This window comes from Oncorhynchus kisutch, linkage group LG10, assembly GCF_002021735.2.
Source record: "Oncorhynchus kisutch isolate 150728-3 linkage group LG10, Okis_V2, whole genome shotgun sequence".
Taxonomy (NCBI): domain Eukaryota; kingdom Metazoa; phylum Chordata; class Actinopteri; order Salmoniformes; family Salmonidae; genus Oncorhynchus; species Oncorhynchus kisutch.
Window position 1 is genome coordinate 14,542,868 of NC_034183.2, and position 14,312 is coordinate 14,557,179.

General features: G+C 42.5%; 1 protein-coding gene across 3 annotated transcripts in view; it reads left to right on the forward strand.

The window, feature by feature from the left end:
* The first annotated feature begins 642 nt into the window (after positions 1-642).
* The window catches only part of LOC109897798 (non-muscle caldesmon-like), a 46,753-nt gene continuing 33,083 nt past the window's right edge, over positions 643-14,312 (forward strand). For 2 of the 3 annotated variants that reach the window (XM_020492372.2, XM_031833174.1), the window contains exons 1-2: positions 710-1,113; positions 10,067-10,219. In XM_020492372.2, the coding sequence (XP_020347961.1) occupies positions 1,055-1,113; positions 10,067-10,219 (212 nt within the window). In that variant the 5' untranslated portion in view covers positions 710-1,054. Of the gene's footprint in view, positions 1,114-10,066; positions 10,220-14,312 lie in introns of all 3 variants that reach the window. The other variant, XM_031833175.1, reaches the window with a different exon arrangement.

Below are 14,312 nucleotides of genomic sequence, written 5' to 3' on the forward strand. Positions count from 1 at the left end.
CGCTATGCTTGTCATTTGTCAAACACACTGAATACACAGGAGACTCCCCAATGACCTGTTGTTGCATGCTCAGAATATTCCCTGATAGTTTTCCAAGAAAACTGAACTTTGTCATGTATCTTCTACCTGGCCATACTGACACCAAGTCCCACTGAGAGTGTCACTTTCCAGACAGGTTGGAAAGGAACATAAACAGTAGGACCACCAAAGTGACAAACAGTACTTCTCCAAATGCCACATGCCTCTAAATAAATCATATTTGATAAACGAAATGTGTTCATTCAAAATGTTTTTACTACTTTATGATTGGTAAATAAAACTGAACCTACTCAATATTTTTGTTTTACTGATTATTAGTAATATGAGGTAGTGTGAACAGGACAAGCATTCAATATATGTGTAGGACCATTAAGTGTTGTTTGTTCCCAAATGCAAATATCTCAATTGTTTTCTTAATCTTTTCTAATCTGAGTGAAGATTGAGATGTAGGGAGTGGATGGGCCCGGGGGACAGACAGAGGGACAGGGGGGTATTAGGGGTCTGGATTGGAGGACGTTGGGTGGGGGTATCATCTTACATCTCCCCCAGGGAAAGCCACATGACCCTGCAGAACGGGTAAGGGAGGAAAAAAGATATTGGGCTACGGTCTGAGCACTCAATAAGAACCACATGTAGCAGAGAGGAAGAGGAGGAGGAGAGAGGGAGAGAGGAGGAGGGTGAGGGGGGCAGTAACTAAAGTCTGTCTCTGTGAGAGGAAAGAGAGTGCTGCTCTGAGCTTTCCTCACATTTTCAACAGGCTACGTGGGGGCCAGCATCTAAGAGACGAGGGAGCCCTGGGGGTGTGTGTCTGTGTGGCTAGGTCAGAAAGTGTATGTGCCTTCTCATCTGAGGGACAAAAGAGGAGTACAGAGATCTGTCCTATAGAAACCTCATCACTAGCCGTTGGGCTCAGGACTGGAAAAGACAGAGGTTCTGTCATTCTGTCGGAGGAAGAGGAGCTACACTTGTGATATTTTGATTCCGATAAAGAGGGTCAGAAGAGGAGAAAGGAGACATGTCACATGCTATCCTGAGAAGAAACTCCAGCAAGCAAGGTTTGCAGAACCTCTTGAAGTGAGTAAAAACATGAAACCTGTTTTTGGAGTAGAGATAGTTTGAATAGAGAAAGATAGTTAAGTATGCTGTTTTTCAGGTATGCTCGAGAAAAAAGGTGCTCAACTCTAGTAAATTGAGTCACAGCACTATGTTTGTAGCCTGCTAGAGTTCATTGCGTACCATAGCACGGCATATCGTACACTATACCGTGGTATGGCAACTTTTAATTGAGGAACCACTGTATGTTAAACCATGCTAAACCATGTAGCCATATATCCCCAGTTCTGGCTAGCCAGCCTCTCTTTAGTGAACATGTTTGTCAGATCGAGCACCAGAGAGATGGATCAGTGTACTGTAGATGTTGGTCAGAGGTAGATCCCACAGCAGCTTCCACAAATGTTCTCAGAGTAGGAGTGCTGATCTGGGATCAGCACACTTTTGCCTTCTATATCATAATGACTAAGAGGGGGGACCTGATCCTAAATCTGCACTCCTACTCTGAGTCGCTTCATGTATACAGACCCTGGGCTTTCTCCTGTTGCTATGATTACAGGATGGGTAATTCAATGTCCACTGCCCTGGGTCTTATCACTGTTGACAACACAACCTGGACAGGGACTGGGACTGAAGTTAATCAAATACCACTACTGACTGTTTCCTTGTTGAGATTCAATGGCCACATGGGCAGTCTGTGGTTGTATTTGATTAACGTTTATTGAAAAAATATGGATTTCAGCAAACAAAAGAAAGGCAAGCAACTTCAGAGGACAAACATAGGACAAACATTTTCCTAATAAAACATTTGTGAAGTATTGACCTTGGGCGAATCGATGTAGTCAGAGCTAGATTTCACAAAGACTAGTCTCGTCTCCAGTGAAGTTGGTGAAGTTCATCAGAAACTTCCTTCACCACGGAGTGGAGTTTTGTCAGCTAGGACTGAAGCAGTGCTTCTGACACCACAGACAGACCTTTACATCAGATCTCCTTGGTTGTTTTTCCTCTCGAAGACTCTGGGTGACAGGGAGGGAGAAAGAGAGAGAGGGACAGAGATAGGGAATAAGAAAGAGAGAGAGAGAGAGAGAGAGAGAGAGAGAGAGAGGGAATAAGAGACAGAGATAGGGAATAAGAGAGAGAGACAGAGATAGGGAATAAGAGAGAGAGACAGAGATAGGGAATAAGAGAGAGAGACAGAGATAGGGAATAAGAGAGAGAGACAGAGATAGGAAATAAGAGAGAGAGACAGAGATAGGGAATAAGAGAGAGACAGAGATAGGGATTAAGAGAGAAAGAAAGAAAGAAAGAAAGAAAGAAAGAAAGAAAGATTATGAGATTGGTGCCCCAGGCTTTCGCTTCTGACTGAAACTGAGGCAAATTGGGGCTGTGAACTGTGTCAAAGGTGACAGGGGTGACATGGGCCACTCCCTTGTGAAAAGGGGCTGCTTACGGGTGGCGGCATGTTAGGTATTTCTCTTTATTTGGCATTTCCTTTCCCCCAGTGTCACTCTGAGGGAGAGAGCCAGTAGTGAAAGTAAAGTGTAGGTGGTCTGTAAATCGATAGCCTCCATTTAGTGCAGGTCCAGAAATCACTCAACATTCAGATTCAGAGTGTTTAATAGTCACATGGTCAGGGTTGCAGGTGTGATTGCAGGGCACAGTGAAAATCTTAGGCTTCCAGCTTCAACTCGCAGGACTAGTGAAATAAAATAATGAAAATGGTAATAAACAATAGAAATAGAAATATCACTATAACATGAAGGGGGGGGGGGGGGCAATTACACAATTAAAATACGAGAGACATGAAATAACATAGATTCCATCTATCGAGACCCATTTCAGTCTAATTTCCAAACAGTGGATCAGTCGATCCAGAGCCTTCCCTGATTGATCAAACACAGAACACTGTTTGGGAAAGGGACCTTAAGACACTTCAACTGTCATGATAAACAAAAGAATAAGTGAAAGAGAGTAAATGAATGCAGAATTCAGTCTTCACTGAGAATTGTCTATTCAGAGTGTTCCAGTTTTGTCAATGGGAGAAGAAAGACAGGCTTGAGGATTTCCGGTGGAGCAGAGCAGGTGTGGTTTATGAAACAGCTGAGAGTTGAGGCTTAGGCACTTAGGCTGCTCAGAGGGTGTGGAAAGTTAGGAGGTGGGTAGAAGGCACTTCATCCAATGTCTTTAGGGAACATAAATACTATACAGCCAGGCCTGGGGGGGGGGGGCATCAAAACGGTGTTCCCACGAGACACTTGGGCTAATCCTCAGTGCAGATGTTCCCACTGGGAAAGTGGAGAGAGATGGATGACATCAGCTTCAGACAGACACTTCTCCATCCCAACCTTAGTGTCAGATAATTCCAAACCTCTCACACGCTTATTATTTATCATTTGTTTACTGTAACAAAAATATGGTTTACAGTTAGTTCATGATCCTTCATCCTCTTGATTAAATGTTATGTTGCCTCAGATTTACTATTAAGTGAGTCAGAAATACTGATGTTAGAAGCCAAACAGACTCAAATTTGAGTCTTATTGTTGGTGAAAAGCACCCTTACACTAAGCAGTGAAACTGTCCCAAACTTCAGCTTCTACCAAGAGGAGGTATTCACAGTAAAACCACATTAAAACCTCCAAGAGCGCTGTGTCGTTACCAATAAAAGCAAACAGAACACAAATGGAAACAATCTCAGAAAAGCAGTGGCCTCTAAACACGTTTTATCTGATGTTGTGACATTCATCAGAATAGGTCAAGGAAAGAATGTGAGGTGGATCTGTTTTGAATGAAGTCAGAGAGAGACATATATAGAGACAGAGAGAGACAGAGAGAAACATGGAGAGAGAGAAAGAGAGTGAGAGAGATGGAGTGAGAAAGAGAGGGTGAGAGAGAGAGCGAGAGAGAAAGAGACAGAGCTTTTCTCTTTTCCGTCTTCCTCATCTCTGATCCTCCATCACTCAGAGGTTTGTGATGAGATCATTCACAAGGCATCCAGGGAAGCGTCAAGCAGAGGAAGCCTGTCTGTTTTGTGCACCCTTCTGCTAGCCTGCATTAAAGCAGACACACTCATACTACAGACCCACCCCACCTTGGCCTGCTCACCCCTATGCTAGCCTGCGTCTATATTGTCTATATGTAGACTATGTGTAAATTTATATTTTGTCTATTGCAGGCAGCACCATTTCGCAAAGATAAATTCTGGGTATATTAAAATGTCCTTGACGGATAAAGGCAATTCTGATTCTGATCAATACAGGCACATTAATAATACAGATCCACCCACCTCAGCCTGTGACCTCGGTGGACTAGGTGTTCTCTCTGTTTTACGATAGGGGGGGAGAGAGAAGAGACAGAGGAATGTGGTGGGCTTTGCCAGTTGAGTGAAAAGGCAATGAACTCTGACTATGTCCCAAATGGCACCCTGTTCCCTATATAGTAAACTATGCTTGACCAAGGTTCTCCGTTGCCCTTGCCCTGGTGTGCCTTACCAAAGGTTGTCGGCTTTTGGAGGGCAACAGGGGAAAGCAAACACCCAGGTGTTTCCCTCTCCAGAGATCACTCTCTTTAGAGCAGGAAGGGAAAGAGGTGATAGACAGACTGGCTTTCTGACGGTTACCTCTCCTGCCTTGGTCAGTTAAGATCCTATAGGATAAGATAGACTCAGTGGTGGATGGATTTTATCTCTATCGGTCTCACCATGGATTTAAAACCATCAAATCCCACACAGTGAGATAAGATGAAATGCAAATGGATTCACCAGACCTGCTCATTGAACAGCTGTATTAGGGTATTCCATGCAGTTGAGACCAACGCCGCATTAAGACGCTTTATGTTGGTGGTTTGCTTTATTTTGTCAGTTACCTGTGTGTAATGAGCTTTGACTAAAGCCCGTAGGTAAACAAACCAAAAGGACCCTGGTGTTCCCAGACTGTAGTAAATGAGCTGTGCTCCATTTGGGCTCTGCACGGGGGGCCAGTCGAGAGCCATAACATGGCGATTAGTGATTACTGTCTACTCTACTGGCTTACAGGGGGAGCCCAGGCAGGCCTGTGTCCATGGCAGCCAGAGGAGGCTAGTGGGATGAGCTATAGGAGGACAGGGTCATTGTAATGGCTGGAATGGAATAAATGGAACAGTCAAACTTGGTTTCCCTGTTTTATGTGTTTCATACCGTTCCATTTATTCAATTCCAGCCAATACAATGAGTCCGTCCTCCTATATCGCCTCTCACCAGCTTCCTCTGATGGCAATGCAGTCAGATTGCCTGGCAGTCACCTCCATGGTCATCGTTCATCCTCCCCAGGTGGCCGTGTGTAAACGTCTGCCATAAACATGTTGCGTTTCACTGAAAATGACCAGCCATTTTGGAATTACTGGAAAGTGTCATGATGATGTGGCATTCATAGTAGGCTTTCATTCGTTTGAGTAGAGACACATAAGGCTACAGCTGACTTGGTTTTAATCTGTAGTTCAAGTTAGTTCATGGCAGTGTGAATTGGCAAAAGCTCCTCTCAGTTAGTGACTTGTTCACTCGATTCTTGGAAAAGTAATCTCCTCAGTATCGTCAACAACATAGTATTGTGTATGGCTGATGTAATGGCGTCCACATAGCAACTGTTCTAACTTGTTTCATGACAACCATGACATCATCCTGGACATTTTTCACAGCCCCCTCTCTTCAGTGTCTGTCTGTTTGGCTTTTAATAGAGGAAGGAAAGCATGTTATTATATAATCGTTCAGCGAGTAGCGAAGAGCTAAACAAGTGTTCTGAACCTTTCTAACTTTAAGATAATAATGACTGTGGTTTCCTGTGAAATACTTACTTTCTTACCTAATGCATCTCTAGTCAAGTATTACGTACAATGGTCAAGCAAAGGGTGTGTGTGTGTGTGTGTGTGTGTGTGTGTGTGTGTGTGTATACATGTAAATGCTACACAACAGAAGGAATATATGGCTCTGTCATAATTTTGGCTCAAATTTTCACAGTGTGGCAGGAAACCCGGTGTGTCACAGTGAGATGTTAGGGGTCACCTCTCTTCCTGTACTCCATTGATCTTTGTGATCTCTGGGTGGCCAGTCAATCATCTTTAACAGCCAGGTGTCAAACCTAACAAGGGAGTCAGAGATGGAGAATGAACTACCAGAGGGGTTCACATTTTGTTCCATAATCATTCCAACCCTCAGTGCATTTGAAGGCTTTATTGCTGGGGTAGATCATGTCATTAACTTCCAGAGCAAAATTCACTCGGGCTGCCTGCAACCCGCACTTTGCTAACCAAATACAGTACATTATCATGAAACATGGTTATTGCTTGTGATCCCCTGACTGCTGTTTAGACCGTCAAACTTCTCCCAATATCTGAACCTCCAGTCTGAAACCCAAGAGTGGCCTTTTTCTGTTAAGTTTGTTGGTGGCCTATGCTCTAGGAGGAATAAAATCCCTCCAAGATTTGGTATGGTCCCTCAGATCCTCAAGAAGTTCTACAGCTGCACCATCGAGAGCATCTTGACTGGCTGCATCACCGCCTGGTATGGCAACTGCACCGCCCTTGACTACAGAGGGTGGTGGGGATGGCCCAGTACAGAGCCTTCAGAAAGTATTCACACCCTTTGACTTTGTCCACATTTTGTTGTGTTACAGCCTGACTTTCAAATGGATTCAATTGAGACTTTGTGTCACTGACCTACACACAAAACAGATATTGAATATCCCTTTGAGCATGGCAAAGTGATTAATTACACTTTGGATGGTGTATCAATACACCAAGTCACTACAAAGATACAGGCGCCCTTCCACCTAATTTCATCATGGTGACTTTACAACAGTTACAGAGTTTAATGGCTGTGATAGGAGAAAACTGAGGATGGATCAACAATATTGTAGTTACTCCACAATACTAACCTAATTGAAAAGAAGGAAGCTTGTACAGGATATATATTCCAAAACTGTAAAGCCCTAAAGTAAACCTGAAAAAAATGTGGCAAAGAAATTAACTTTATGTCCTGATACAAAGCATTGTTTATGGCAAATCCAAAACAACACACAACTGAGTACCCCTCTTCATATTTTCAAACACTGCATCAGGCTATGGTTCTGCTTGTCATAAGTTTATTTGGGCGGATAAAAATAAAGCACAGGTCAAATCCTAGAGGAAAACCTGGTTCAGTCTGCTTTCCACCAGACACCGGGAGACAAATGAATCTTCCAGCAGGACAACAACCTAAAACACAAGGCCAAATATACCCTGGAGTGGAGTTGCTTACCAAGTTTTGACTTAAATCAGCTTGAAAATATATGGCAAGACTTGAAAATGGCTGTCTAGCAATGATCAACAACCAATTTGACAGAGCTTGAAGAATTTTTGCAAATATGGTACAATTCAGGTGTGCAAAGCTCTCAGAAACTTTCCCAGAAAAGCTCACAGCAAGTAATCACTGCCAAATGTGACTGTAATCTATTGCGTACTTATCTAATGAATATATATGAATGTTTATTTTCCATGAATTTTATACAAATGTTAGAATTTTTCTTCCACTTTGACATTACATAGTATTTTGTGTAGATCGTTCACAAAGAATTGCAATACATTTTAATCCCACTTTGTAAAAAACATTTTTTGGGGGGGGGGGTATGAATACTTCTTGAAGGCACTGTACATATCTACCTCAAATACCTCGTACCCCTGAACATTGATATGGTATTGGTACTCCTTGTATATAGCTTCATTCTTGTGTGGTATATTTCCTCATGTGTTTTTCACTTTCTTACTTTTCTCTGCATTGTTGGAAAAGAGCTTGTAAGTAAGCATTTCACTGTATTCGGTGCATGTGATAAATAAAATGTGATTTGATAAGTAAATATGTCTGTCAGAAAGGTGAAGCATCTGGCAGTTCCCACTCCAAGAACTCTGCTAATCACACTCCCCTGTGACACACAACACCGACCCATCTGGTCTGGAGAGGCAGTTGTCTGTTTGTTTTCAGTTTTGTGTGGAGACAACAGTGGCATGCTCAGGCTTGCTCTAGTGTGAATTTACAAAGGGGAAAAACTGCCCCAAATAAATCCACTTAACAGTCTAACTGTCGGGATCTGTCTCTTTGGCCCTGCGGCTTTTGAACATTATTTAGAGGAAGTCGAGATTAGATGTCGTTACAATTGTCAGGAAAGGCAACATAAGCCCCAATGTAAACCAGATTCTTTGGCGTGTCTTTCCTCACTGCTATTCCCCCCCCACCTCCCACGGTTGCAGATCCAGAAGACAAACGGGGTGGGAAAATGGGTCTCTTAGATTAGGTTTAAACAAGGACAGATTTAGACAGTGAATGAAAGAGGATGACAAAGAAAGAAAGGCCATCGATAATCCAGTCACCAACAGATTAATGACATCATCATCTGAGTCAAGACGTTTGACTAGTGCCAAGAATGAGATAACCCCATAATGCAAATGAAAGGAAAAAGAATGATATGTATAAGAAGTTAAGTCCGACTGCCACATCCTCTAAAACCATACCAAATGGGATGGTGTGCCTGCGTTCTTGTCTCCACAATGGTTGTGTTGTGTCAACATTTTTGAGGAGACAAAGTCAAAAATGATCCTTTGTTTCTCAATTGACATATCAAATGAGTTATACATCAGTTTTTCAACCCGTCCGTGAAGTCGCCTTTGTGAAACCATGACAATACTTCCTGGTTCATCCATCAGTCAGTGGTGTTGGGCACTTGGTTATCAGCTCATTTTCCCCTGGCCACCAGTTCTGATTGTGAAGGAAACCAACATTGAAAATAGTGGAACGTATCTGGGTAACCTAGATCCAGCTGTGCTCTGACCCTTTCACCCCCCCCCCCCTTTCCCTTTCACAAAAAACCCTGTGATTAGAGGTGGGGTGTGGTTTTACGGACCATCCCACCTACATGGACCTTTATATGGGGTGTTGTGAAAGGGAGAGTCACTGAAGCAGATGGCCTCAGGTGGTGGTAACACAAACGCCCCGGGGCCTGGGACACATTAGGGCCCTATTAGTGACCTGAGACTGCCTTAATTGACCCAGAAGCCGAATGCATGTGAGTGTTGTCATTTGACACCCTGACACACAGATGGAATCTATTGACCAGGCAGTTCTCCTGCATTCACCCGTATAGGCTCATACCATGGCCCTCGCTAGCTACACAGCAGAGACGTACCACAGACAAGTTTGTAAGTGCTGTAAACTATCTGGTCATTACATTGAAAAATAGATGTCTTGAACTTCCTACATTTACCCTGAGGCTAGTACCATGACCCCTTCGTTACAAAACAGATAAACAGTACAGCCGACAAGTCCATAAGTGCTGTGGAATCTGCTCTTCATAAATACAGAAAACTAGATGTCATGCACTTCCAGGAAACATTTAAATGTCTACATTAGTGAGGATGCACTTTGAACCCTTTTTGAATCCCAAGGGGAGTTTGGTTTGGTCTGACGTGGATAAAGTGGTTTACACTGTTGTGATAAATGTGTTGTTGCAGTAAAATGCAAACATGAGTAGAACCACATGTGTGTGTATGTTTACTAGTGAGATAAACACAGGGGGATGCAGTAGAATTTCCGATGTTCTGTTGGGATGTCATCGCTCATCCGTGACGAGCTGAATGCTAGGAGGTCTGAGGCAGATGTTCTCCTGGCATCCTCCCTTCTCCAGGAATGAACAGGCCATTGTTTAGAAACATCTTCTTGGGAGAGCCCAGGACAATGACTCATGGGATCCAACCATGTTGGGCACAAATAACTCAAAGACACATGGGGGTGAAAAGCATTTCTCAGTAAGGTTCTAAAGCTATAGTCTGGGATTTTGAAAGCTGTTCAATGGTCATTACAATTCTTACTATATTTCTTCCTTAGCCTCATCTCTCAAGTGGAGGTGACCCATTTTGTTATTTTATAAATCATAGACTGTAGCTTTAAACAAATATCTTCACCCCGTCTCTCGCCCCACAGAATAACCACCCAGAGGAGCGTGGAGGATGCAGAGGAGGTGGAGCGAGAGCGTCGGCGGAGGGCCCGGGAATCCTTCCGCAGTATGGGCAGCAGCAGTACCTTGGGCCCTGGAGGCCCCTCACTGGACAATGGGGCCTTGGCGGAGGATGGCTTGTAAGTACCCAAGTACTATACTATGACTCATCAAGCATGATAATGGTGTTATTGAACCTTGTAGATCAGGCATGACTCATCTCCTATCATCCCTGTCCCACAACCAAACATTACTCACTGACCCACCAGGGTTGGGCTGAATTCGAAGTGAAGACAGTGAATTCAGGAAACAAACTAAAATTACAATTCAATTATCAAAAAAATTGCATTTATATTCAATGTCTTCTCAATAAACTGAAAAGTAGAAACGATTTATGTCAAAATTATTTACATTTCTGAATGTTAAATTCAAATCACTTCTTAATAAATTGTCTGCCTTCAATTTGAACGGAGCCCAACCTTGTGACCCACTCATTCATGTCACATCTCCCACATCCAAACTACAGTTTCTCTATTATGTTGTGTCTTGTGCTGAAGCAGCTGATATAATGATTTCTATGAAGGGCTGTTTGTCAGATTTCCTGGCTGTGGAGCCAGGTAGTGTAGTGGTTAAGAGTGTTGGGCCAGTAATTGAATGGTCAGTGGTTCAATTCCTGAGCTGACTAGGTGAAGAATCTGTCAATGTACCCCTTGAGCAAGGCTCTTAACCCTAAATGCTTATGTAATTTGCTCTGGATAAGAGTATCTACTAAATGACTCAAATGCAATAATACCATGGGAGTTCTACTGGGATAGTTACTTCCCCTTGTTTGCTATACATTCAGTTGTTTATGGGTTTGCTCCACTATCCTGAGGATGTGTGGTTACAAAAAAAAACAAGTATTTCCACTAATCTCCACATGCCTCATTTTCTCTATCTCTCTCTCCTGCTCTCTCGTTTGGCCATCTCTCTCGCTCTCTCCCTCTCTCTTTCTCTCCCTCACACGCTCATTCTCTCACTCTATTCTCTCTCTCTCTACCTTACTGGTTGATTCACCCTCTCCATGCAAAGAAGAACACACAGCTGCATTTCTCATTACAGCAGCTCGGAAGAATGTTTACGACAGAGCGTCTTGGGAAACTACTACTACCATGGCCTTTAACTGCCACACTTTCTCCAACGGGGAGAAGAAAGAACAAAAACAGCCTAGATCATGACAATGCCTCCACGTTTTTAAACCGTAATGAGTGACTTGACATGAGGTAAAGTCACTACACTCAGTGTAGTCTGTCATTTTGGATTGATCATAAAACAGGCATAGTAACATTTTCAAACTGTTTCAAGGACTCCCTGTTTCCTCTTTATCCCTAAGGGGGATCAATTATAAATGATACAGTCGAATAATAGTTCAGAAGACCAAACACCAAACAACCGTGAACACTGGTTTGGGGTTTGCTGTTATTTGATCTCTGTGTCGTTGACTGTGTACTGCTCTCTCAACAATGTAATTGCCAGCCGAGATTCAGACCAGGTTCCTTCCTCTTTGTTTTCAAAGTCATTACAGTAACATGACATTTCAGAGCCATTACACAAATATTCCTTTCCAACAGGTGCCTGTGGTTTGTTACCAGAGAGCTTTTGGTGTCAGAACTAACCACTTCATAACAACATCTGCATGACTAAACACCTGAAGAATCCAACCACCACAATTACTGCTCATTATTCCTAATTGTCCATTAAATATATGTTAATATATATATATAAACTACCATCTGGAAACATCAATTTACTTTAGTAGCTAACCTACTTAATTATAATTGGAATGCCTGGAGGGAGCATTACGTTCAGCCAGCTCCTGCAAAGATGAAACAGACTTTCATTTCAGGACTGTTTTAATGAACGGAGGGTTAAGAAAATAGAGAGAGAGAGAGAGAGAGAGAGAGAGAGAGAGAGAGAGAGAGAGAGAGAGAGAGAGAGAGAGAGAGAGAGAGAGAGAGAGAGAGAGAAAGAGAGAAAGAAAGAGAGAAAGAGAGAGAGGGAGAGAGAGAGAGAGAGAGAGAGAGAGAGAGAGAGAGAGAGAGAGAGAGAAAGAGAGAAAGAAAGAGAGAAAGAGAGAGAGGGAGAGAGAGAGAGAGAGAGAAAAGAGAGAAAGAAAGAGAGAAAGAGAGAGAGGGAGAGAGAGAGAGAGAGAGAGAGAGAGAGAGAGAGAGAGAGAGAGAGAGAGAGAGAGAGAGAGAGAGAGAGAGAGAGAGAGAGAGAGAAAGAAAGAAGAGAGAGAGAAAGAGAGAGAGAGAGAGAGAAAGAGAGAAGAGAGAGAGCGAGAGAGAGAGAGAGAGAAAGAGAGACAAAGAGAGAGAGAGAGAGAGAGAGAGAGAGAGAGAGAGGGAGAGGTGCGCTGCTAATCTGTTCTTCGTTAAAGATAGAATTCTTTACTCTACCTGGTAATTGATAGAAGGTTCATGGTTTTGTTCAGCCAGGTGCAGATGTTCGGACTAACCTGTGAAGTTTAAACCTCTTATGGCTGCGATCCCCGTACAGGGATCAACATCAGGGGAAATTTCAGAGTGACAACTAAAAATACAACGTCATAACATTAAACATTCTTGAAAATGCAAGTGTCTTACACCCTTCAAAAGATTAGGATCTTGGTAATCAAACTACGTTTTCCGATTTAAAATAGCTATTACAGAGAACAAATACCATGCTTTTGTTTGAGAAGAGCGATCAACAAGGTGAAGGTAAAATTGTGACTTACATTCTGATATCTTTCTCTTATTTCTCTTCCTGATGGTCCCAGTGATCAAATGAAGTGCCGTTTTCTTTGATCAAATCAATTTTTATAGCCTAAAACAAAACATTTTGTAAACCGTTTGTGTCGTGAATTCCATCTCTATCAATGGAATTTGACGTAATTACACACACATTACACACACTAAACAATCGTTTATCTAGTCATAGTTGGTTTCAGTGCAATCATCTGGATGTTTGCAACACAGCCAAACTTGCGGGGAGTATTGACCGAAGTGAACTGATTTGAAGACAACGAGCAATGACTTCATTGCGCACCAATAATGTCAGCGAAGCTTCGTTGATTGACTGTATTTCTGCACAATGACCCCTGATCTTCTTGAAATTTAGCTGGGTAGATAGCCAATGAGCTAAGGTAAAACGCCAGTATGTGATGGTTATGGGTTGGACCACCATCCCTTGTTTGTAAACGCACGTGTAACAAACTTCATTCTCGCCATTGACCACAGGTCACGCTTATTACGCACAGCAGCGTTTTGGAAAGTAGTATTTTGGAAAGTGTTTTTTCAACGATTTCATTGAAGACATCATGGCGAATAAATCAGGAAAAGCGAAGTCCAAGTCTAAGTATACAGATTTGCACCAGATTATAGAAGAGATTGATCGGGAAACAGGAGACAGATTTTTTGTTTGAGGAATCTTTGAGTGTTATGATTCAAACATTGAGGAGCTGTTTCTGCAAGGACAGGACGTGCTTCTGGACGGGTAAGTGCTAATGCCGTTTTATGAAATATATATTTATTTTTTTGGCAAAAAAAATACATATATTTTTTGCAATTTGCAATGCCCCCTCTACTCCTGCCTCCAGTGGTGTTCATATGCCACAGTTCATTACTGCAGGCATGACTGTGCCTCAGGGCCAAAAGGGCACAGCATGGAGGCGTTGTTGTGGTCTGTGTCGCATGAAGTCCCCCATCACCTGCACCACTTGTTCAGTTTGCCTCTGCTTTACATCAGAAAGAGACTGCTATGGGACATGGCACAGGCAACAAAATATTGTGTAGAGGATTTCCAAACGGTCTACCCCTGTTTTTTAAAAATAAAATAATATATTTAAAAAAATGTTTATATATTTTTTGGTGTGTTAGAATTGCTTTTTGATATGTTGTATATAGTTATTTGCACTGTTGTACATAGTTATAGGTCATTTCACCAATTCGGCCACTTGGGTACATTTGGGCAACTTGTGTGGGACACCTGGGTGACTTCATGCTAAATGTCATGTAGCACACCCATTCCTGAAGTTATCAGTCTGAAACTTTGCACACCTACATTTGCCCTCTTGTGTTATCCATCAAAATTATCTCCAGCATCCTATCTGACTGTGTGGCTATTCTAGTACATGTGAAAGATGATGCTACAACAATACAAAACAGAAAACGTATGCTCTTTCTTTCTCTTTTCTTCCACCAGATCTACTGTGTT